The sequence below is a fragment of the Eurosta solidaginis genome, chromosome 2 (genome assembly GCF_040869045.1).
Source record: "Eurosta solidaginis isolate ZX-2024a chromosome 2, ASM4086904v1, whole genome shotgun sequence".
Taxonomy (NCBI): domain Eukaryota; kingdom Metazoa; phylum Arthropoda; class Insecta; order Diptera; family Tephritidae; genus Eurosta; species Eurosta solidaginis.
In genome coordinates this window covers 203,037,338-203,062,038 of record NC_090320.1, presented here as the reverse complement: position 1 = coordinate 203,062,038, position 24,701 = coordinate 203,037,338, and the positions used below count along the sequence as shown (strand labels likewise).

Here is a 24,701-nt window from a genome sequence, read left to right as displayed (position 1 = left end):
AAACATTTTTATCGCCCATTCAATTTTGGCATTTGTCACCAATACTGGAACTTCTCTCCGTATTTGCAGTGTAGACGTTGCTACACAATTCTTCAGCATCAACTTCTGATGTAAAGTCCGTGATGTGTAGCATAGTTGAGGGTAGTGCACTAAATTTTGATTGCATTACACTTTCATTAGCATTACACTATATTGGAAAAATTTGAGATTGCACTATTTTTTCCCCTTACGACTAGAGCTTAAGATTTCTTCTCGAACACAAGCGAGAATTTTGAGACCTGAAAAATCGAGAACTCGTCTTCTCGTATCGCGAAATACTTCTAAATCTCACGAGCTTCCCGACATTCAATTAAGTTGCTACATTTGCAATATTCTATTCGGTGTTTGTTAATTGTGGTGTTGTGGAAATTTTCGCTTTTGTTCCAGAAGAAATCGTAAGCTCCATATAAAGCAGCATGTGCAGTGCATGTTAAATTAAATTGACTATCGAGAAGCTCCCTAGCCTTAAAAGTATTTCGAGATTCGAGAAATCTCTTTTCGAAGACGTTCGATAAATCGTAAGCTCTACTTGACTAAAAAAATTGATTGCGGTATTTTTTGTTCACTACCACTCAGCTGAGTAAACAAAAATTTTTATCATTTGGAGTTTTCTGTGCTCCACTGAAATGAGTGAAGAAACAGTTTTGCGCACTAAGCTGAAGCTGAAGATATTTTTACTTCGAGCTTTTACATTTTAGTGAAAAATTCTTCACTTCACTGCCAATACGGCTGAGTGAGGCTGATATTTTTGCTTTACCAATCAACTCTGAGTAAAGGCTGATGCATTAATGCACTACCTCCAAACTCTGCTGAGACTCGCCCCAAGGGACTCTGCAATAGTGTGTTACCATTTCCCGTCGTCCTTTTCATAAGTCCCTGGATTGTATCTCCCTTAGATAGGACTTTCCTCAATCTTGGTGTTTCGCTGGAGCATTCTTTGTCCGCACAGCAATTTTTGCCTGAAACTCTTTTTGACGTAGTGATTTCACGTTTATATATCCTCAACAGATCTCTATTTCCATCCCAGCACTTCTCGCTTTCCGCAGCTTTTGCCAGCTTAAACAGTCCATTACCTACCCTCTAAGAAGTCTCAACTATTCAATCCAACACGGCGGCTTTGTTTTTCCTTTGAATCTCTCAAGCTCTGTTGAACGCAGTTTTCAGCACTTTTGATAATAAGTTGGTGCACTCCCCCAACTTGTTCTACCATTTTAGCCTCTTCCTGCTACATATTTCTTGTACCAGTCTGTCGTCTGAGGGTTCTAAAGGTTGTCCCCTTCTCTACCCTCTTTACGAACATGCTGAAGCTGATATATGCATGGTCTGAAAAGGATAAAAGGATGGTTTGTCATATCCCGATATATCATGCTCAGAGCTCAATGTAATATCAAGCACATTACTTGATGTTGCCCCCAAATATGTACTTGGGAATGCTACCCCTGTTAGTCACCTTAGCCTACTCTGTAGTATATAATATCGTCCCCTCTGATGCGCATTCGCATCTGCGCCTATTACAAGTCGTCCTCTGGAATGTTCTTAATCCACCGGCCTTTTGAACTTACCTTTTTCCCCTTGCTAGCAACAGATTAAATAAAAATAATTACATTTCTCATAATTAAGACACAAATTATTTATTAGGACACTCATTTTTTACAATATGCATTTTAATTATGTATAATTAGTTTAATATTTAGCATATATGACTTAAGTGTCTACTTTACATACATTCAGAAAAAAGTATTTGATGTTGCAATGTTGTTCATATTTAGCGCTCATTTACATTTCTTTAACGCAAACATCACAACATTTTGCTTGACTAGAATTTCACTCGAATTTCCCCTTTAATTTTTATTACATTAATGGTTTTGACTTTAAAGCTTTGCGCATTTGCAAATTTCTAAATTTAATTTTTGTATCTTAAAAAAACATTATAACTAAGATCTAAACTATAAAAATTGGCTAAAACACAACTTTTCGTCGCAAAGTGTGGAATTTTTTTTAATTTGGCATGTGGTTCAGTATTAACAAATTTCTCAAAATTCGACGAAAATAGCAGTTGCAAATTCAATTATGTATAATGAAAAGAAACAACAGAAACAAATTTTATTATACACGCAAAATTTTAAAAATATTTTAAAAATTATTATTTATATAAGCATCGTCTTAAATTATCACAATATTGCACCAAATAGGCCTATGTCTCTTTAAATAAAAATCATATTTTTTTAAATTATTCCGAAAATTCATAATAATCAAATCTCTTGAAAAAAAAAAATATTTTTTATTTTCATTTAATGTTTTTTAAATTTATTTTTTTTAATTTAATTATATTTTAATATCTTTTCTTTTCTTATAATATTAACTTTTATATCCACGTATTATTTAACGTCCTTTTAATAACGTATGTATTTTAAAATCAAAATTTTTTAAATGCAAATCTAATTATTGTTTCGACTTTTTCTTAAAAATATTTTTTAGTTTAATGACTATATTGTTTTTTAATTATTAACTTTTATATATCTAAGCATATGAGTTAGATTACACAAGCACACCAAAAGAAAAAATGGTCTGTATATTTTACTAGACCCTCGTGCTTACAATCGATTATCAACTAATCAATTAGTAGAGCAGCCAGTTTTGCATTGACTGAAAATCGACTAGCTGTTATTCGATTTCAACAGTACACGCAATCATGACTCAATCACAAGCGGTTCGCTCGGTAGACTTGCAGCAAGCTTGCTCCCAACTCGAAACTACATCCACTAAGCGATGCTTGTCATGTATTTTGGTCATACGATTATTTTCAATGGTTTTGTCAGTAAACTGTAATATTTCGGCAAAAGATTAAATTTGATAGATTAATGCGTCAGCTGTTCAGAATATATCAACTTTTTGTTCCGTTAAACTAACTGTGTGTAACAAAATCGTTGAAATCTTCTCTCAAAGTCAACGTCTGAACTTGAAGCACTGAAAAAATCAACCGTTTTTCCTTTTTTGCAAGTTTTTTTCCATTTTCGAATATGCCAAAGAAGCAGAGTGCAAAGTATATGAGCTGCAGATGGCTAGAAAAAACTCCACAACGTATTTACGAATGGCAGAGCTCATTAAGAAGTAGAAAATATAAAAAAGAAATTATTCGAGTATTCGAATTTGTTACTAATCGAAAGCAAACAACTAGTCAATTAGTGATAATTGGTTATTTTACTAAACAAATTTTACTAGTTGACTTATCGATTATTCGAATAGTCGATTGTTAAGAGTTCTCAAAATTTTGAAAAGTAACAAGTTCATAAATTGCGGTTACGAAAAATAGTAAAAAAATTTCGAATGAAATAAAGTATATTGGATTATTGAACTCTTAAATACAAATTTGTTTTTTATATTATTTAAAATTTAGATAGTCACAAACTTTTTCAAATACAGCCATACATGGATAGCCTGCTCGGGACCCGCCACTTCTTCATTGGACCCTTTTCGGGTACTGCGATTCGATCCCGTATACCAGAATGACAGCCGTTGTGCTTTAAATTTTAACCTTGCACTAAAAAGTTTGGGTGAACGTCCTTCAATACTCCAATATTGAGAATTTCATGAGTAGTGAAGAAGCTCATGGCTCTAAAGAACGGTGCTATAAAAGCTCGCTATTTTTTGCTGCTCATCTTAGCTTAAGTGGCCTAGGTGGCGAGTTTAAACTATATTCAACTTTAACTGGACTTTAAACTCGTACAGAAAACCGCGTCTTACTGGAAAGATCGTATCGAAGATCCCCTTAATATCTAAATAAAAGGAAATAGTACAGAATGGCAATAAAATTACGTCACAAACTTCAACACAGGCATGAAACCGATAGGTTAAAGGTACTTGCACTATAGTGCAGTTATAACAACGGCTAGCAATTGGGTTCACGGAATTGGATCCCAGTACTCAAAAAAGCTCTGATGAAGGGTCGGCTGGTCCCGAAACATGTCATCCACGGATGCTGCGTTTGAAAAAGTTTCTGAATTTATCTAAATTTTTCAATGAGATAAAGTATTTTTTTTGTATATTTAGATGTTCCTAACATGAACGCGAAGTCCATATTTGTGTTCGATCTCAGATTATGTAAGGATGAAATGAGAAATGACCTTTATTGTGTGCGCCTCACAGTGGTTCAACATTAGAATTTAAGTTTTTATAACGGGGTACAGTCCTATGACTTCGTTAGTCATCTCAAGATATTGAGGGTACATACATTCGGAGTCCGCCCACCTAAATACATACATCTTAGGGTGGGTCAAATTTTGTTAGGAAATATTTTTTTAGAAATTTTTATTATTTTTTTGTTAGAAAATATTTTGGGCTATTTAAAAATTGAATTTGCAATATCGAAAAGTAAAATATTCGTCACTATAGGTCGCTTTCCTACTATTTTTCGCATTTTATCGTTTGTTTTTAGGGAAAATCGACGAATTTGTACCAAAAATCGCCGAATATTTTACTTTTCCGTATTGCAAATTCAATTTTTAAATAGCCCAAAATATTTTCTAACAAAAATAATAATAAAAATTTCTAAAAAAAATTATTTTCTAACAAAATTTGGAAGGCTCGAAATGCATTTCAGACCTATGGTCCCATGGACAATATTACTCAGTATGGCCCATAGATTCAGAAACTGGATGTGCACCTGAAGTTTTTTCCCATACAATTTGACCCACCCTAATACATATAGAAGCATGGTCTACTCAAACACTTCATTTGGTGTGCGGATATAATTTTTTGGGGAAATTTTTTACACTAGCAGTTGTATATAAATAAGACTGCCCCACATCCAACAGAACTAGTCCCTTCATCCAACAGAACTAATCATTTGTTAGAAAGTTTATTTGTGCCTATGAACCGATGAATTGTACCCAATTTAGCAAGCCTAGCCAACAGTCTCCCTAAGTTTACTAGAAAAAAAGGCCCTCGAATGCTAGCGGTGAAAATCGGCTCACGAGGCGGTTTATCACTAGTAGTAGGAGGTAGCTGCGTACTATAGGCGACAAATTAGAAAATCGCGTAAGTATCCCTGTCGACTTCACCTATGGATAGGTCATATAGAGCCGCAGCTCCGTAACTTGGAAGGTCGATTACCTCGTTAGACTGAGCAGCTTATGACTTTTCCGTAAAGCATCGAAAAAAAGCGCCCATGGAAGTGCTGATGCAATGCTGCAAAAACATATAACTTGGAATATAAATCTTGTTCAAAAGTTAGGCGCAAAACGACGTGGTCCAGCACAACAAAATAACAGCTATGAATATATGGTGCTGCGAGGAGTTAAAAAGGCGTGAGCAAAAGGAACAAAATCTGCTACGTTACTCCAGCAGACTATAGGGTATGGCTGTAAAGTATGCTTGTCGTGAGAAGCAACTAAACATGGAAGGCTAGAAGCTTCGAAGGCTCAAAAAATCATTTCCGTTGCGGATGAGCAACATAGCACCAGATAATGATAATACCGGATGCATATCCGGTTATCACAGTTTGTATCAACTCCGTTGAAGTCTGATCTTTAGCTATTAATTAATTAATCAAAGGCTGCTACTATTTCATAACCACCTACGTCTGAACCAGTTAAGTGCGCCTTCAAAGGGTGTGCAAAGGGGAGCATTTGCGATTTCGAAGGACATCAAAATGTTAAGTGTGTCAGTTGAAAGCACTGCGAGGGGACATAATTATAACTAGTGCTTTCTTTTAAGTGATAGTTCTGCGTTAGTTTTGGGTAGCCACACAAGAAAGGGTATACAGTTATGATGTATGACTTTATAAAACACACCGCTCTTGAACGAACTATGGTCTGGTAAAACCTGACACAAATATGAAAGCTGGGATGCCTGTATGTCTGGTTGTCCAGGTATTTGTTTTTCGGACTCAGTAACGTCAGATATAAATGAAATGCATATAGATATGGATCACGAAGGATCTAATGGCTATATTTTTTTGAAAAATGTTGTGCGCCTAACTTTAAGTATATTCACCTTGATCAATTATATTTATTCTTTTATAAAGTAAATAAGTGGCTGGAGTCTTGACATCGAGAGCGCAGGCCATGCTCATCACACTTCTTCTGTTTCTGACGGGGCTTATTATAAGCATGCGTCGCCAGAAGGCAGTATCGAGTTTGTATGCTCATCATGAGCCTTAAGTCTTCCATCTTTAGAGATATGAGCAACTTTGTGAGTCTAACGTAGGATTTCTCCCAAATGGATTGGGACGTGTACCGGCGATTCATCGAGTGTTGCACCCTCCTTTGCCAGCTTTTGGGCCTTTTTGTTACCTTCTTTCCCTCTATGACTGGGAACCCGGTATAGATGTACATATGTTCCTTCCAGACCGAAGTCTCTACAATGATTCTTTTCATGCCAGGACACTTCTTGATTAAGTAATATGTGAGATCATTGCCTTGCTCACCGCCTCACTATCAATATATATATTGGCGCTACTGCAGCTGAAGCACGCTTCCTTCAGAGTATCTGCTGCTTTCTTCACGGATACAATTTCCGCCCGAAAGACAGCGCAGTGATCTGGCAGCCTATAAGATTCACGTCTTTCTTGATTGACACAGCAACTGCTTTTTCTTCCCGGGACTTAGACCTGTGATCTTCTTGAGGTAACCTATGACTCATTTAAGAGTAGGATAGTAAATAAAAAAGTGAAACAATTATTTTAGCTCTCCGGATTTAGCGCCATAGATAGTTGAGATTTGGGCACATTTATCATGAGTTATCCAGAAGCATTCTTTGTAACGACATTACGGAAAATAGTTGAGATACCGCCTCAAGCCAGTTTTATTGTTTTTGTAGTTAGTTTTAATGAAACAAATTACACGTTTTTTATACTATTAGGGTTCTCCTTCAAGTAACAAATTTTTTTTTTTTGATGAATTTACCTACAAATTTTGGACTATCTTAACATCAACGCCAATTATCGAGCGTACTTTTGAATTTTATATTTTTGTTTGCCTAACTACTGTATTTGACCTTAATAGGACCATACATATATTTGTTAAGCATATTATTACGGAGTTTTATTTTCTGGAAAAAATGTTACCCTAGGTCACCTGGCATTCTGCAAAAAGGCTGTTCTTGTGGGCAATGGTGCACCATTTTTTATTCAGTGGAAAATATGTTGTGAAAGAAATGAAAGAAATTTACCAGAGCGCCGTGAAAAACCAACAGGGCGACATTATTTTCAAAAAAGAAAACACCATTATATGAGTTCCAATGAGCGCTGATCCAGATCCCGATAAAAAGTTAAACGGCAAAGGCAACAACAACGCTGTGATTTTGATATTAATCTGGATCAATTTCGGACCCACGGGGTGACTATGTTGATTTAATTTTTTGTACAAGGTTTTTGAAAGCTCATCCTTTTTACTTGGCAGCACTAGGGTGTCCGATATTTACTACATTTTGTCTAATCGACACCTCGTACATATTTACTTTAAGTGTGACAACAAATTATTGAGGTCATACATAAAATAATTAAATTATGTATATTCATCAGTAATCCGTTGGGAAAATTAAAAAAAAAATTACTTCTAGGCAAACGGTTGACGGACAAAATGCCACACTTGTTTTGTACACAATGGTTCACATTTTTTAGTAACACAATTCATCATTTCAGAGCTACTGTAATTTAAAAAATGCCATTCGATCACCGTTTGAATGACACAATACGGCGCCAGAAAAGAACTTCGAGTCGCTCCAAAATGAGCGCCGGATCTACAGATTACTGCAATTTTTTGTACATAGCACCTGACAGATGTAAAATTTTGAATATCGTTCTTCAGATGATTGTTATTGGATACAAAACGTGCCTTTCGATATATCTCCCGAAAGTTTTTGAGGTATTTGTATTGCCGACGCCAGTTTTTAAGTAATAATATTCAAGGTTTTTCTTATGTGCAAGATCCTATATAATTTTATATAGGAAATATATCGCATTTTTGGCATGGTATAAATCAGTGATCTGCATTCCATAGCACAATTGTGCTCTTATTGCGTATACCAGGGATGGGCCTATTTTCGGCTCCTAAATCAGTTTCAGTGCCAGCGAGTGCTTGGTGAGACGTTTGTGTGTTTTGGGGTGTTACGGGAGTAAAAAAATACATTGGAAATATCGTAAGATTTGTCTCAAACGATATTCATCGCAAAAAGGTTGCGCAAACACTAAGAAACTGAAATAAAGATATTCTCTCTCAACCTCGAAAACCAATTCCCAAACTGTGCTGCAATAGTACGAAAACAAAAACATACATTTTTTGGCAAGAAATACGAAAAATGGAATAACCATAGACTGAAGTCGACTTTATGTTAAGCAGCGCATTATTGACATTAATTTCGCCTTCACATACATTTAATTATATGCAAGCCGATTCATTTTGCAATATATATATAAAAGTATTTAAAACATTTGTTTTTAAGTAGTAGCATTAGAGGAAGTAGTAGTAGAAAAACGTACTATTGCACGTTTCGTATACAATCGTGGGAAAACGAAGCCCTTTTCAGACTTGTTGGCAGTGTTGCCGTGAGCCTAGAAAGTAATAGTTTACAAATAAAAAAAGGTACCATTCGCATAAACAACGACTAATTTTACCAGTTTTATTATAAGCATAACTGCTTTCATTTATAAATTTAAAATTATGGAGGAATTTTTAAATTTCTTCAGCTCACATACATATATCGTTAAATCCACACTGCAAAAATTGTTGGAGCATGTGTTGCATGTGTGTTTAATTTACGGCGACCATTTTTCTAATTATAAAACTTGCTTTGTTTATGATTTGAATTATAAAGGAACTTTTAAAATTACAACTGAAAATTCAGTTCGAGTTGTGAATCACAAAAGCGACATTACATATTTGTGGCCTTTAGTGCGAGCGAGCCGCCGGTAGAGGCTAGTTTATCCTAAAACGCTTAATAATTAGAACATAATAAGAGCGGTGGTAGCTCTGGCCCAGATGTATAAGGCCAAATACTCTCTCTTTATCAATCTTATGTGTGTTTGTATATTATTCTCTTCCTTTGTTCTTCGCCCCACATAACTGCACTTGATCGTCCCTCACCAAGCACTTAAATGTGCAAAGCGTGCCCGTATGAGCAAAAGGCTCATACGAGCCGTTTTGACCATCGCTGGCGTATACGAAAGAGCAATCACTTTAAATTTTTGATTTAAAGAACTAATAATACAAGTTTTTAGTTTAATAATTTCTTTTGAATTTTAAACTCAAACACTACGCACTCATTCAGTCTATGTGAGGTCCGCATGGACCGGCCAGTCCAACTTAACTAAAATTTTAGGGAGGGACAAATTGCAAATAACAGGTACCCATTTATGTATATACGTGAATTGAGTGCTGCTAGCTATCATAGAACTGATCCCGATGGTTCCGGTATGATTTTACCGTGATCCAGAGCTAGATAGGTCACTGGAACTCATCTTTCTTATATATGGTATGTCATAGGGTTTTAAATTTACATAAGTACTAATACATATTGCAGCATAAAATACTTCTATTATTTTTTGCATGCGTTTCTAATATACTATTTATGTACAATTATAAAATAAGAATCATATGAATTTTTCATAAATTTACACACACACCCACAAGTAGGTAGTAACGATCGCTCAGTGGCACTACTTTTTTAAATACTCTAGCAATGCTAAAACTTACTCGGTTCCTAGGGTTTCAATTGTCAACATTTAGAAGTCACATAAAATGTCATAGTTGTCAACTTGACGCAATGGCGCTACGTCATTGATGACCTCACTAAGATATTGTGTAATAAGGGGTGGTAATTTTAAATTCACTAAATCCTCTCTCGTTTTAACGCGTTTAATAATTTCGGCGCGACAACGATCTTGTAAATTAACGAAATCACGTCGCGTACATTTTAGCGTCATTTCGGTTTTGGCCGCAGTTGAACAGACAATTGGATAAAGTGGTTCCTTAACCTGTGGAATAGGATTTTTTTTAAATGTACATATATGCCAACTTATAATAATCGAATTTACCTTATCTAAACCTCGAAAGGCAACGCCGAGACATTTTCCATCTTTGTAATAGGATAGCGTACCCTCAATGCCATCGAAAAGTATACCAATAACAGTAGGATGATTTTCTTTGAAGCGCTTCGTATAGAGCAGTGCCACACCTTTATGCCATAGTACACCCTTGTGCGATAGACCCCAACCATGTTCATTTTCACCGAGCATATTTCGAAAAGAGTTAGCATGCAGTCCTAAAATAGAGGCGAATATTAAAAATAGTGGGAAAAAATTAATATTAACAAGTCAGGAAGGCTAAGTTCGGATGTAACCGAACATTACATACTCAGCTGCCAAATTACAGCTTGCAAAACTTTTAAATTACCTTGTTGTAAAAGTGGGCGGTGCCACGCCCATTGTCCAAAATTTAAAAAAAATTTCTATTTTGCGTCATAAGTCAACCAACCTACCAACTTTCGTCGCTTTATCCGTCTTTGGTAATGAATTATCGCAATTTTTTGGTTTTTCGAAATCGAAAAAGTGGGCGTGGTTATAGTCCGATTTTGTTCATTTTAAATAGCTATATGAGATGAGTGCCCAGGAACTTACATACCAACAATACATTACATTCAGTAAGATACCTCAAAATTTACTCATGTTATCGTGTTTACGGACAGATGGACAGACGGACGGACGGACGGAACGGCTAAATGAATTTCTTTTTTCGCCCAGATCATTTTGATATATAGAAGTCTATATCTGTCTCGATTAGTTTACCCGTTACGAGGTACCGTTATGCGAACAAAATGAATATACTCTGTGAGCTTTGCTCAGCTGAATATCAAAATTAACTAGCTTTAAATTGATTTTGTAAAAAGTGAACCTGCTGCCTCTCGCTATAATGATCTTTCTTTGTAGAAAACAGTGAATCTCGGCTTAAGAGGCTTAGAATATTCCCACGTTATAAAACAATGATTTAAAGTAAGACTCCTAGAATATCCGAACCCTTCCGGAGGAAGGTACAAATGCCCGGTTGCCTGATGTGTTAGTGAAGGCAAAAGCTGACAATACCGCCCTACAGAAAGTATGATAGACTGCTAGGGAGATGAAGGACCCGCTACCCCAACCCTGACAACAGAATATACGTACGATCACGGACTATGACGAAATTATAACGACAATCTCCCAGCTAAAAAAAAAACGAAATGACGGACGATCGAGGAATCTGCCTACTTAATTTCGCATACTAGATTCTCCCTGGTATTTTGCTCCCAGAACTCAAGTCACTCGTATCGTATTATACGATCCGCGATCGAATTCAATTTTTAAACCGTAATATTATATAAGTATAGTCAACTTGCATTGCTTAATTCACGAGCTGTGGTACAAGAGCGGGACTTCAGCTCTAATGGTTGCCAATTGGGACTCGCCAAAGGTACGAATCAATCGCACTTTCGGGAGTCAAAAACAGACATTTATAACTGTATAGAAGCGATTCTCTACAATTTCAAGCTTCGTCTAGAATGAACCCTCATCAAGAGTCAGCAAGGGGTCCCTCCGCACCATTTTACTGTGTTGCAGGCTTATTTGTAAGACTCGGAGCATAATGGCTCGCTCTATTTATTCCTCTCCAACATTTTCGTCATTGCAACGATTACTTTACTTTGTGCTGCTAATTCGATGTTCTGGAAGTCTCTTTAAATTCCTATAGCTTCCAGCGAATTACGATTGTTGAACTTAGGACTTCTTTTCGTGAGGATCAAATAAATACTGCCCTTAACAAAGGACATTTTTCCAAAGCTCTGAGTTCAACATGTCCTCCGACTTCTGATGTTGTGCTAGCCTTGCTCCGAGGGTCAAGATACCTGCAGTTCCTTTAATCTCATATCACTACATTTGAGTTTAGAATCTACAACATTCTCCAAATTCATTCTGATTATAACATTAAGCAACTTTATACAGATCTCTACTTATAGGGATTTCTGCGATCTTTTGGCACCACAGTCATAGGCTGCTTCGTCACATAGTTCATTTTCTCAAGACCAACTGTAATAAAACGTTATCTGCCTCTGGAATCTCTGTAATTGCAGTTAGCTGACTTCTAAGTCTTGACACTGGGATGATTTCCTTCAGACTCTTGAAAGTATTCTTGCCCCTTCGGCCGATCCCTGCTTCTTCCTCCCACTGGGTTCCTAGTCTCTCAGTCATATTGCAGAATCGAGGATCTTTCACAGCAAACTGCTTGTCATCAACTTGTTTTCGACCAGTTTCTAGTGTCTTATGAGCTTACTTTCTCTTTTCTGGCTTGTGACGCTATTCTCCTCCTACAAGACGGACTAAGTGATCTAGTTGTTTATAACCGTCCTCAACAGCAACAGCTTTTGCTGTAGTAAGGAGCCATTGCTGCGCAATAGGCACAGTCCTCATAACAGTGTGGATTAGGGGGCTGTCAGTTCTTGGCCACCGACATCCCACCGCCCTCCTGTCAAACGGTTCGCCATAGAGGCAAGATCCTAAAAGATCAAATCGGATGCTATTAAGTTCTGTTAGCCCTCTTACCCACGTTAAGGTGCCTACCGCAGTAAGCACGCAGCAAATATAAAGTAGCTAAAAAAAGGATTGCAATTTTTTTAAATACTTACGCGCTTGTTTTGTTCCAATACCAAACATGATGCTAGTACCAAAAACTCGTTGCGATACATGCAATTCCCAATAGAAACGGCCATTATTCAGTGGGCGCTTGCCCTGTACGCCAGCAGTACCTTTACTCCAATTGGGATGAAAGTGAACGGTTCGATTGTTGGGACCACTTAACACTATCTCCTTAGAGCGATGTCGTTTACTCCATGTCCAATTATCTTCACAGCCATGTTCTAATGGCATCACCTTCTTACGACGTACACCATGTGAAGAGTCCGTTGTAGCAGCACCGCCTGCCGATGATAAGTTTCTTTGTGCTGTTGAGGTGTTTCTTGCAGCCGCCGCTACATTGGGTTGCTCATTGAGCATTACTACATGTTTTGGTGATGAGCTCAGCGAATTATTATCGTCATCCGAAGCCATTATAGTCAGTATTAAAGGAAACGTAAGCGATATGAAGATGAATGAGATGCGAATAGCAAGAGGTAGGTTTGATGTTGAATTGCCAATTGAATTGATTGAATAATCGGCTGCAAGTGTGATGTTAGTGCATTCTTATTTAGTGGCTCTTCAAATGTATTGATTAGTCAAGAGGTTTTCTCGCTTTTTATTGTTGAGTGGGATGCCTTTTATTCAAGTTGTTAAGTCACTTGTTTTCTAAATATTATGAGAGGACAAAAAGGTCACTTCCGGTTGTTCTACTACATTTAAATATATATATATATATACATACATATAAGTGCATTCACACCTTTCAATAAGCCTTTCGGCTTTAACCTCTACTAACGGTGATTATTTCGAAATGAACTTCTGTGAGAGCTTTTATGCTTGCAGGTGAATGCATCATTTCTTAAACTCTTGACCCAGTCAAGCCTTTGTATGGGAGCGGTTTTGTAGCTGTTTGCATCTATGTGTGACTAAGATGATTCCGGTGAATTTTTTCTTGAATACTTTGGTTCCGCTTTTACGGTGTTATGTTTTTGTTGCGTTTATTATAAAGATCCAGTTAGATTTAGTTATATCATTAAGCGTAGGAATAAAATATACAAAATATATTACTTTTTTATACAAAGCTTGACGAAAACAAAAATCTTTGAGCATTAAAAAAAAAAATAAGCAAAAGACTTGATTCAAAAAGCAAAAACAGTAAAATATAGCTGTTTCCCGAAAGAGTTCCCATATGGTTATTATTATTATTTAAAGATAACACAGACCCACAAAAAAAAAGTGGGATGTTCAACCGAGGAGACAGGTCAATTCTTATGGATTTTTGGTCGCTGAACACGAATCCGTTGTCAGAATTCAAAAGTTAGCTCTTGTTTTGTTTTCTAACCTCAAAAAACTCCCGTTTTTCGAGTTTTGGAGACATAGGAAGAATTTAATCTCGTAACTTAATACAATAATGACCTTGATATTGATCACTCAACCCTCAACATATATCAAAACGTTATTTGTGACTCAAACTAACTAATCCTAACTTAAAAACGGTCAAATTTGATCAAAAATACCGTGTAATTTTGTTCTTAAATCGTGCTGGCTTAAAACTTGGACAGAAAAATCCAAGAAAAAAACAAGAGCTAACTTTTGAATTCTGAAAACGGATTCGTGTTTAGCGTCCAAAAATCCGTAAGAATTGACCTGTCTCCTCCGTTGAACATCCCACTTTTTTTCTGTGGGGCTGTGTAGTTCGCTGTAGCACATGTCTCAACTATATGGTTGGCTCATCTCATCAGCTAATTTTATATTTTTATTTCACTGGAGTAGGAATTGCCAAAGAAGATGGCAAACTCAAAATGAAACCAACACATTGACAACATTTTCTTACAACACACAAAAATTGCTAAGTTTTACGTTTTCATTCCATTCCATTCCATTCACCTAACACCAACATGCAGATTTTGACAATCTGAACAGAGGTATGTTGTAGCTGTAGAAATGAGCCAACCATATAGTTGAGCCATGGCTGTAGCACAATATCCTAAAGACTCAAAAACATTCTACTTTCGCGTCGTTTTGGCGCCCACGTTGCGTTTACAGCTGATTTTGAACACACGTTTAGTTCCTATGTTCTCCATCCATAGGCCACGCATTGGGCAGCATTGAGAATTGTCTAGAGCAAGCTTTTGGCGTGGGATGTCCGACTGTAGAAGCGCGTCCATGATAGAACAATGCAGTGGCCGAAGAAAATCAGCGGATTAACTTTTTTTTTTGATTTCTCACTTCATCCTATGGCGCCATAAACCAGAAAGTTACAAAACCAAAATGTACGGAAAGTGGTCTGTCACCTTATGTTCCCTGTAGAGAAGTCAGTAACTAGTGATACAAATTTCCAGTTCAGAACTAGACTTAAGGTCCCTAGGAAGAACTGGTTTGATAGTGAGTAAATTTTTTTTATCTGAAGTATTGAGAATTTTAAAGAGTTGGAATGCTAAGTTGTAATGGTTCTGAATGCGTTATAAACGCACCAGTTCAGAGCTAAACATTTTACCTACAGGGATTTCTTTGGGATTTCTAAAAGGCCAAAGAGCAATTACAACTAAATTGCAATTATTTAGATAATAGATGGAGCGATTTCGTGAGCAGTCCCTGAATTTCACGCTGACTTATCGTAGCAATCTCTTCGGAGAGATGTCTACCAGAAATACTTATTAGTTTCATGATCAGGAAGTTGCGGGATGTTCTACTAAACCACCTCTATCCTTCTATTAAAAGAGGTGGTTCAACTGTGTTAAGCTGAGGACCGAGAAGGTACTCCGGGTATCTCTACCAACGAATAAGCATCAACACTACATCCCCCAAATAAAAAGGCAGACGCTAGAAGCAGACTAATTAGAAAGGGACTTCGATGGAGTAGCCATCTAGCGGAAGTATGAACAGGACCTTGTCTCACAACGTGGACGCCCTACCCTAAGATTTCAAAAAGTTGGTTTTTGAAGAACAAAAAAGGGCGCGTCCCTATTCAGTTATATACTTCAAAGTAATTGACAAATAGCCAACCGGGGTAGTCCTCATACGTCTGTTGGGCCAACATTAAGTCATGTGCTGGGTATCCAAGAAGAATACTATTGTTCATGCTAGAAATGTCGAGGAGGATGATCACTGAATAGCTCAAGATAATTTTTAAAGGGTGCACAAGACCTAAGCATGTATCGCACTGCTTAGGCGGTTCGATATGGAACTAGACAAGCTCACGGCGTTTGTAAATTACATTTCCATTATCATAACTGGAAAATGCCTGCCTAAAATTAGTTTTTCGATGAGTCGGGCGATTCGGGATATGCATGCCTGGGCGTAAAACATCACTACATCAATATGGAGCAGACTGAGAGTAGTAACCCTGCAAGAGAAATACACAACAAAATATTTAGGGATCCTTCTATGCCCCATGCTATCATGGAAGCTCATTTTTAAGGTCAGATCGGAGGAAGCCTTCTCTTTCTAACTCACTCACTGGTTGTTTACAGCGATTGTTCCGCAAAATGTAGCAGCGCTAACTTTTAATTTGAAAACAAACACTACATATAATTGGGTCCCCGATCATATATGAATAGATGATATTGAAAGAGTGGATGCGCTAGCTAATGATGACTGAATTCCAGAATTGTTTACTGTAGACGTCTCAGTCATATTGTAGAAGATAAACAGGAGGGTTATATTTACTGACACCTATTAACAGAGTGTTATCTGGGGGCACATGCTTACAAATAAAGTCTTGCTGGTGGGAGGTGTGTGTGGTAAATGGAAACATTTGAGCGCGTTATGTAGCAGTGTCCTCTCTTCGCTATGAGATTTTGGGGTGCAAGCAGGATTGATTCTGGAAAGCTTCTAGTACTTTCAAAGGAAACGCAGTTATTTTATAATATAGCTTGTGCAGCTTGCAGGATTTTTTCTGTTTGGTTGTCGAACAAACTTCTGTCTGGTAACACTATTGAAACCTTCAGTCTGTGTGGGCTCTTTACGGACAACCTCACCTATCCTCCAAAACATACATTCTTCCAGTTTTGCGGCGCTACACTTTCTTTTGTAGCGAAGCTTCTCATGGCTCTAAGTAGAAGTAGGTCTTTTCGAAAATATTTTGATGTAATTGTTCCTTATATTTGAACCTAGAAGCTCCGCCAGCACACTACCTCCGTCCTTCGTACCATGTCAGCGAAAATTACTTCAGTTGATATCCCAAAATTGACATCTCTAGTAGATGCACACATTACTCACCTATATTTTTGTTGTTATTCGTTATACTCTTGTTTCATTTATAAGTAGGATGTATTCATTGTTGACTCAGTTGTTGTTGTAACTGCTTCAATTAAAACTTGCGGCTGCGGCTCTTCTTCAACCGATTCCTGCTCCTCAGCACCTTGAGCAGCCACACTTTCTAATGATGTTGTTAAACCCGAATCGATTGTTTCTAGTTCCGAAAGTGAACCATTAACATTATATACCGAAGCGAATGGTGATTGATAGCCACTTGAGGAATTTGATGTTGACGTATCCCACAATGGACTAGAACTATTACTAGAACTACTATTGCTACTTTGCGAATTATTAGCGGCGTTTCTAGCCCTCATAAGCTCTTCATATTCTTCATATTGTTGACGCCTCAAAAATTGCCGTTGTAGCTGAAATTGTTTTTGCATTGGATGTAGTGGGTGATGTGGTTCTTGTTTTTGATATTGTGACGTAGTAGCATTCAATCGATTTTTCAAATTGCGTCTCAATTCGCGACTCTCTTTACGTTGCTGCCGCCTTTGAGCTTTTGTCGTATATTCCCAATCGGACGTCTGGCTACCACAACAGAATGTCTCCCAAAAACGTGTTTGCCAAAAACGTGGCCAATTTTGCGTTTGTAAATGCCCTTGCTGTTGTTTTTGTACTTTTTGCAATTCCAATTCCTGCAGGTGGAAATGATGTCGACAATAACCCTGCGGGCTATTCGCACAAAAACGACAAGCCTCAGCTAATATACCACCTACGCCGCTGCGCTCTTCTTCCTCACATGCATTTATTTTGGAGTTACGCTTACGATTTTGCTTTTTATTAGCGACGCAACTACCAGTGTGATATTGTTCTAAGAGGAGTTTACGTGTCGCAGCTGAGGAGGTCTCATCGGCTTCCTTGAGTAAACGTGAATTTTTTGGATTGATCCAACGGTCGTGTACATAGAGGACAAGGCGCTGACAATAAACACATAATGATGTGAAAAATAACAACAAAACGATAATCATATATATGATGATATCGTCTATTGTGGTCAAGTGCTTAAGATTTGATGTAAAAGCGAGGTGGTTGAAAAAAATTATTTCAGTCTATCCAAGTAAAGTTGGATTGCTGTTGTTAAGGTTTAGTGAATTTTCGAATTCTTCGCGAAGCCTTGCCTTTACAATTTGTGCTGAACAAAGGAATTAGAAGCAGGGAATTTTCAGTTCGGCAGGCTTTGCACACAACGTTGGGCGGTGGTGGTGCTAAGGTGTGTACTCTTCAAACGTATGGCCGTGTGACGTTTTTTTTTTGCTCTTGGGGTTGGTTTTTTTCAGAGGAGCACAATTTTTTTTTCAATATTCATTTTTATTTCACTTGTAATATTGTTGTAAAACTAATTTCTTTGCACTTTTTTTCACAGCACTAACTATTAACTGAAGCCAAAAAAAAAAATTACTGTATTACTAAGTAAATGCAACTTTTATAACAAAATTCATTCATTGAAACTTTTCTTTCTTGCACGAATACTTATCGCACTATCGTCTCGTTACTCAAACGCTCCGTGGTTCGTGTCTGTATTACTCCATTGTGGTCCGACTTCTGTCAGCCAAAAGTCTTTTCGTCATTAGTGCTCGTACGCAACCCAACAACCCCCTTTTTAATGTCAAAAGTTTTCCTGACTTGTCATTTCTTTTAATCAGCTATCCAACCCCATTTGACGTTTATACAAACGCTACATACCTACATACATATATACGCGACTGGCCACCCCCAATTGATCTAGTAGAGTGCTTGTGCGTTTAATTGTTTTCAAGTTGTTGCTTACTTGTTAAAGTTTATCGAATTCTTTGTTTTGTTACCGGCATTCGTGCAGACTCCATCCATTCATCCCTTTAATTTTCTTCATACAAACATACAAAAATTGCACTTGAATTTTGTTCTCTTGTTCATGCAAGTGTTTTTTGTGTTTTCTTTCATCCCTCATTTTCTTACATGGTAGATTATGTACATATGTTTGTATTTGTGCATCTACCCTGTAAACAAACTGACTATTTATAAACTACCCCCCAAAAAAAAAATTTGATTCATCTCGGATGACTCCGGGATGAGTCTCAAAGGGGTACACAATTTGTATCTGTTCGTATAAAGGGAGTGAAACCTCCTAGCGTTACAATCACACGACCCTTCTCTGTCTTCACATGCGCCTAAAACTATAACACAACAAAAGCAGCACGACAAACATAGATTAACTGGGTTACAGGCAGTGATCAAATGCATCGGCCGGGGATGATGTCTGCGAGCGTAGTTACTTCGCGGACTGGCCGGTTAAGAGGGAGCGATGATTCGGCATAGATGATCACTCGCTTGCCACCGACCATTGCCCGTCGATAGTTTGCGCGTCGGGAGGCATAGGGACGGTTTGGGTGGCACCTCTCCTCTCCAGCCAGAACCATCTCACAATGGGGGTACCACATTGGAGCGCCGAACTCCTGAGGGGCGCTGGCTCTGGATGTATACTCGCGCGTGAGCATAGGATACTGCCGCTGTGCCAGTAAAGTGCACGCCCCTCTTCAATCCAAGCGTCGGCTTACCGTTCCAAGCTTGTACATGCACCGTATTATCAGCAACGCAACCCCCTTCTCCCAGGATCCACTTCTGGTACGCGCTCCGCCATCTCACCCTCTTACAAACCGCCGTTCAGCTGCCGTGCTGATTCTTCCGTCGCACGATGGGGTATTTGATCAATTTAGCAGGCCAAAAGTCGATTTTTCAAAATATTCCTATTTTTGTTTAAATACTCTCCCTGGCGTTCCTATAATAATAGTGTTAGAAGGCAGCGCAATAATACATATACATATGGTTCTATTCTGAACTAATTTTCGTTTAAAAAGAGCAAAAAGAATACAGAGGCTAACACCAATGACCTTGAGCGGGTAATAATGCAGTTTTCCTTCAGATATGGGGATTACCCTACAGTTTATTTTAAAATAAAGATATAACAGAAAATAAATATAAACACACAAGTGCCATTGTACTAAAAAGTGGTATTACAAAACAAGTAAAGGTGTCTAAGTTCGGGTGTAACAGAATATTATATACTCAGCGTGAACTTCAATTGTACATTTCATTTCAGATAAATTACTTTTCTACATAACACGTGGCACCGCCCGTTTAAAAGAAAAATGTCTCTCCATTTCCTCTTATAATAAAACTTGATAAGTGAAATATCATTGATTCAAAACTATATTTTGCTAAGTTATAGCTTATTATTCTAGTCTACGACCCCTTTAAACTTATTTTATATCTAAGTTGGCGTGGTCTTTAAACGATCCCGTCCATTTTTACTAGACATATTTCCTGCTATACCAAATTTTACCACGATCCGTTAATTTTTCTTCGAGTTATGGCTCCCGAAACATGGAAAATTGCTTAGACAAAAAAGTAATTTTTTTTTTCAAATATTGTAGTCTTTTCCAATTTAGTGTTATAATTAAATTTAGGAAGTAAAATTCTATTGATATGAAGCTCTTTTTTGCAAAGATATAGCCCATTTTAATCGTCCACGACCCTTTTAAAAATCTTTTATATAAAAGTGGGCGTGGTGCTTAACCAATTTCGTCAATTTTTCTTCAAAGCATTCCTTATAGTAAAGGCAACCTCCCTGCCGAATTTTGTTATGATAAACATATCTAGATATTTGTAAAATTAATTTTATCACAAGCACATTTTTTGCCACGCACATTTACAATTTTTTTTTTAAATTTTATCAAGAGTCTTAATATCAGTCCACGCATCATATTTCAACATTCTAGGTGTATTATTTACTAAATAATCAGGTTTTTTGTGTTTTCCAAAATGTCATATATATAATATATATATGTATATATCTCAATATTTACTCAAGTTATCTTGTTAACGAACGGACGGACGGAGGGACATGGCTCAATTAAATTTTTGTTCGATAGTGATGATTTTGATATGTGGAAGTCTATATCTATCTCGATTCCTTTATGTCTGTACAACCAACCGTTATTCAATCAATTATAATTCTTATAAACAGTGCAGCTGGGTATAAAAACGACTGCGCATACCCGCGATTTTTTGAGTGGCGATCAATTTGGTAAGAGACTGATACCCCTATTGAAAACATCCTTAGTGGCAACACCTAGGTGAAAAGTCTTAAAATGTAATATTATATCGATGTACCAAATTTGATTCAAATCGGTCAAGCCGTTTCCGAGATGGTAGTGGATATACAAAGAAATATAAAAAAGGAGGTGAGGTGGCAACCTTGAATGGCAACCCTACTCAAAAGTGTCAACAGAAATGCGGAGTAAAATACCTTTCTTTTGATACCCATATTGACATACATATCTCATGTGATGCCGAAAAATGACCCCGGGTCCCTCCGAAACCGGGGGCTCGATCCAAGTAATTCTGCGCGGAACACCGTGAATTTACTGTCAAAAATTTCCATTCATAACAATGAAGTGAGACAACCACTTTTTTAACAGAAATAACTGCTGCTTTAGTTTTGGCCAGCTTCCATTACATAAAATTAAAATTTTTAACTCAATTTCCTTTTTTACCCATTTCATTACAGTCCAATTTTGCTTCGTAAAATCGCCTAGATAAAATTAAGACTCGCTTACTTCTGCAATCCTTACTGATAAGGCTTGCTTTAAAATCATGTGACATCAAAAGGCAGTGCCCACTAAAGGTGCCTATCATCAGAAGGCAGTAACTTCTTTTTAGTAATAAAAGTAACTGTGTCAATCTAATGCCGTAAGACCTGCATGTGGTCTTTGAAACATTCAGTTGTGCTTGGTTCCACACTGTTCCCGCTTGATTGATCAAATGCAACTGCATATTTTTTATCTTAACCAATCTGATTGGGAGATCTACAGTGCAAACTTCAAGGGTACCGCCCTCCTTAACTAGCCCATCCGATTTTTAATTTCCATCTATTCCCTTATGACCGGGTACACAACATATATGTATATTTATCCTTATTATGATTCTTTGTAGTGATTGTTAACACTCTAACACACTTCTAGATGCTGTGCTATGCGAGATTATTGGCCGCTTTTCTGGTAAGTGAATACAGTGCAAGTGTTTTTTTTTTCAGTATTTATTTTAATTTGGTCACGTCTACTCCTTCCTCCTGGAATACACTGCAGTGATCTGCTTATAGGATCTGCTTATTTCTGGATCAGCGCAGACTCTACATCTTCCATTAGTTTGAACCCATCGGTGACCACTTCAACCCTAATTGCTGCGCAGGCACGGGAAATGGTAGTCTGACGTTATACTACTAAAACCGTATGGTCTGCGTTCAAGATGCCACTGATACTTGTAGCATTTGTTAACGTTATGACGTTGCCACTAGGCTTACGATGGGATGTACAGTATGGAAAAATGTGCTACTAACGCAGTGGTTTCCCATTTCATTAAGCATTGACAGCCTGTATACCCACTCTAGTTTCTTAAGGTTGGTGTTTTGTAATAACTTCAAACTTAAGGATAAGCTTCACAGTCGCTATGAATATTTAATGAGAGGGAGGAGAGCGGCTTTCGTATACAAGCACATAGGGCCCTTCTTCACTCTCGTATTTATATTAAGCTCCCACGCTCTCCTAAATGACTCCTAGATATTTTATATTAGGTTCTCCTTCTAGTTTAGGCATAGTCGTCCAATTTGGTATCTAGTAGTAAACAAAACATCCATGTTCCTCCCGATACATCAAAGAGCTTATTATTTGTCAGTCATTTTTCTCTTATAATTACTCCACGTGGATGACGAGACATAATGTTCCTAAAATTTAGCATGCACCTGCTCTTTGTTGTCAACTAAGAGAAAATCCTCACTACCCATTCGATCTTAGCATCAGTTATCAAGTCTGGCATTATCCGCTCCGTGATCGAAGTGCAAGTAATGTCTACTGGCCGCATAATACCGCGATCAAAAATGGGACTCTTTATGCTAAATGACCGCTCGACATTGTTCCTCCTTATAAGTCCAGGGGCTATTTTACTTGTGGAAAGAAGTTTTTTCAACCTTGCTTTTTCACTTGCATTATATATCCCCACACAAGTTTTTTTTTACCCTATTTTGCCAGCTTAAAATTAAACAAGTCATGGTTACGATGTTTTCTCGAAATCTTCCATGGTAGCAGCCTCCTTTCTAACTTTCTCATTGAAAAATGTTTGGAATTGAGTCCAGTTCATGAAGACCATGTACTCATTTGCCGAGCTTCATGTATCATCGCATTTTTCTGTTTTTCGTAATTTTCGATACCGAACAGGAGATTTTCAAGAATAATCTGTTCTGAATTCAAAACAAACCGTGAACCAAAGTTGACAAAAAATTGCCTAATTTTCGCTCAAGTTCTCGTCTTTAGAGACGGCTGCTGTATGGATATTATATCAGAGCCTTCTCCACGTACTTCGAATTACGGATGGGACAAACTTTTCCATACACATCAAAAAAGCGTATCTCCTCGGGTAGTAACCACAGCATATTAGTTCTACGGTTTCCAAATGCGAAGCCAAATCGAAACAGCCACGCCCAATGATGGAAAATAGAGGAAAATATGAAAAGTGAAAGAAGGTCACCACAATTAAACCTCACCTAATGGAGTCAGGCTAATCGACTTCGCCATTGATCGAATCATGGTCTTATCCAACAGGAGCTACATGCATAAAAATAATCATCACATGCCTGTCCCCCGATCGAAAAACATCCAATCAGATCGACTATGGTGTGATAGATGGACGGTATGCCTCCAGTGTTTTAGATGAGCGCACGATTCGAGGTCCTTTCACCGACTCGTCGTCGCAGATACATACCCGCTTCTGCGCAGATTAAAGCATGAAACAGAAAACTTTAGGAAACCTAGATGTCGAAAAGCTGCTATCACAACAACTGCCAACGATGCTCTCTAAGAGAACAAGTCAACCTGACGGCATTCAGTAGCAGTGGGAGTATGTCTTTAAAATTCTTCGCACCGACACCGAAAAGAAGTTGCCTACAGAGATATGTTTAAAGCGGGTGCAACAAGAAGACTGTGTGAACGATATCGCAAGTTGAAAAGGGAAGCGAGACGCCTTTACAGGAAAAAAACAGAGGCAGGAAGGCGTGAGTGTGAGGTGATTGATCTGCTAACCATCAGAAATAACGCCCGCAAAATTTTACTAAACAATTCGGCGATAGACGGAAGGTTTTAAGACCGGGAAAACTTCTGTAAGACGGAAAACGATGAGCTAGTAAGGGGTGTCTAGAGATATATAACTTTCTGTCCTCCTAAATTGAGACAAAGTTTTAACGCCCAGGGAAGGTGAACCCGAGCCTGCGATCGATTTTGATGGAATGGAATTATTTGCCTTACACCCGAATATGACGAAGTCAGAAAGCAATAACTAGACAAAAAAACAACAAGGCCCGGGCGCTGATGGATTGCCTGCGAAGCTGTTCAAATGCGGCGCGAGAAGTTGATAAGGCGCAGGTATCAGCTTCTTTGGATAGTTGAAATCTAAGTGTTCTTCGCCAAGTCCGCAAGAAGGGGGATCCTTCTAACTGCGTTAACTATCGCGGAATCAGCCTTCTTAATATCGTATATAAGGTCCTGTCAAGCGAATTGTGCGAAAGATTGAAGTTCACCGTAATCGGTTGATTGGACCTTAACAGTTCGGCTTTAGAAGCTGGTAAATCTTCGAATATATTTACGCTCTGCGCCAAATCTTGGAAAAAAAAAATCGCGAAAAAGAATTGACACACATCACCTCTTCGTTGATTTGAAACCTTCCGGTTTGTTATCAC

The 24,701-nt window shown here is 37.7% G+C and overlaps 2 protein-coding genes across 3 annotated transcripts; both read right to left on the bottom strand.

Annotated features, from left to right (window-relative positions):
* Window positions 1-1,654: 1,654 nt before the first annotated feature.
* On the bottom strand, window positions 1,655-13,110 carry SP555 (SPRY domain-containing SOCS box protein SP555). Its single transcript, XM_067766943.1, has 3 exons — window positions 12,688-13,110; window positions 10,073-10,299; window positions 1,655-10,012 (listed from the first exon to the last, which is right to left on the bottom strand). The coding sequence occupies exons 1-3, from the start codon at window positions 13,106-13,108 to the stop codon at window positions 9,761-9,763; spliced, it is 900 nt and encodes a 299-aa protein (XP_067623044.1). The 5' UTR covers window positions 13,109-13,110; the 3' UTR covers window positions 1,655-9,760.
* A 394-nt stretch (window positions 13,111-13,504) lies between these two features.
* On the bottom strand, window positions 13,505-18,444 carry LOC137240523 (uncharacterized). 2 transcript variants are annotated; one of them, XM_067766942.1, is made up of 2 exons: window positions 16,898-18,444; window positions 13,505-13,635 (listed from the first exon to the last, which is right to left on the bottom strand). In XM_067766942.1, the coding sequence occupies exon 1, from the start codon at window positions 17,905-17,907 to the stop codon at window positions 16,936-16,938; it is 972 nt and encodes a 323-aa protein (XP_067623043.1). In that variant the 5' UTR covers window positions 17,908-18,444; the 3' UTR covers window positions 13,505-13,635; window positions 16,898-16,935. The 2 variants fall into 2 exon arrangements, with proteins under 2 accessions (XP_067623043.1, XP_067623042.1); XM_067766941.1 differs by having other exon boundaries at window positions 13,517-13,646.
* Between the last annotated feature and the right edge of the window lie 6,257 nt (window positions 18,445-24,701).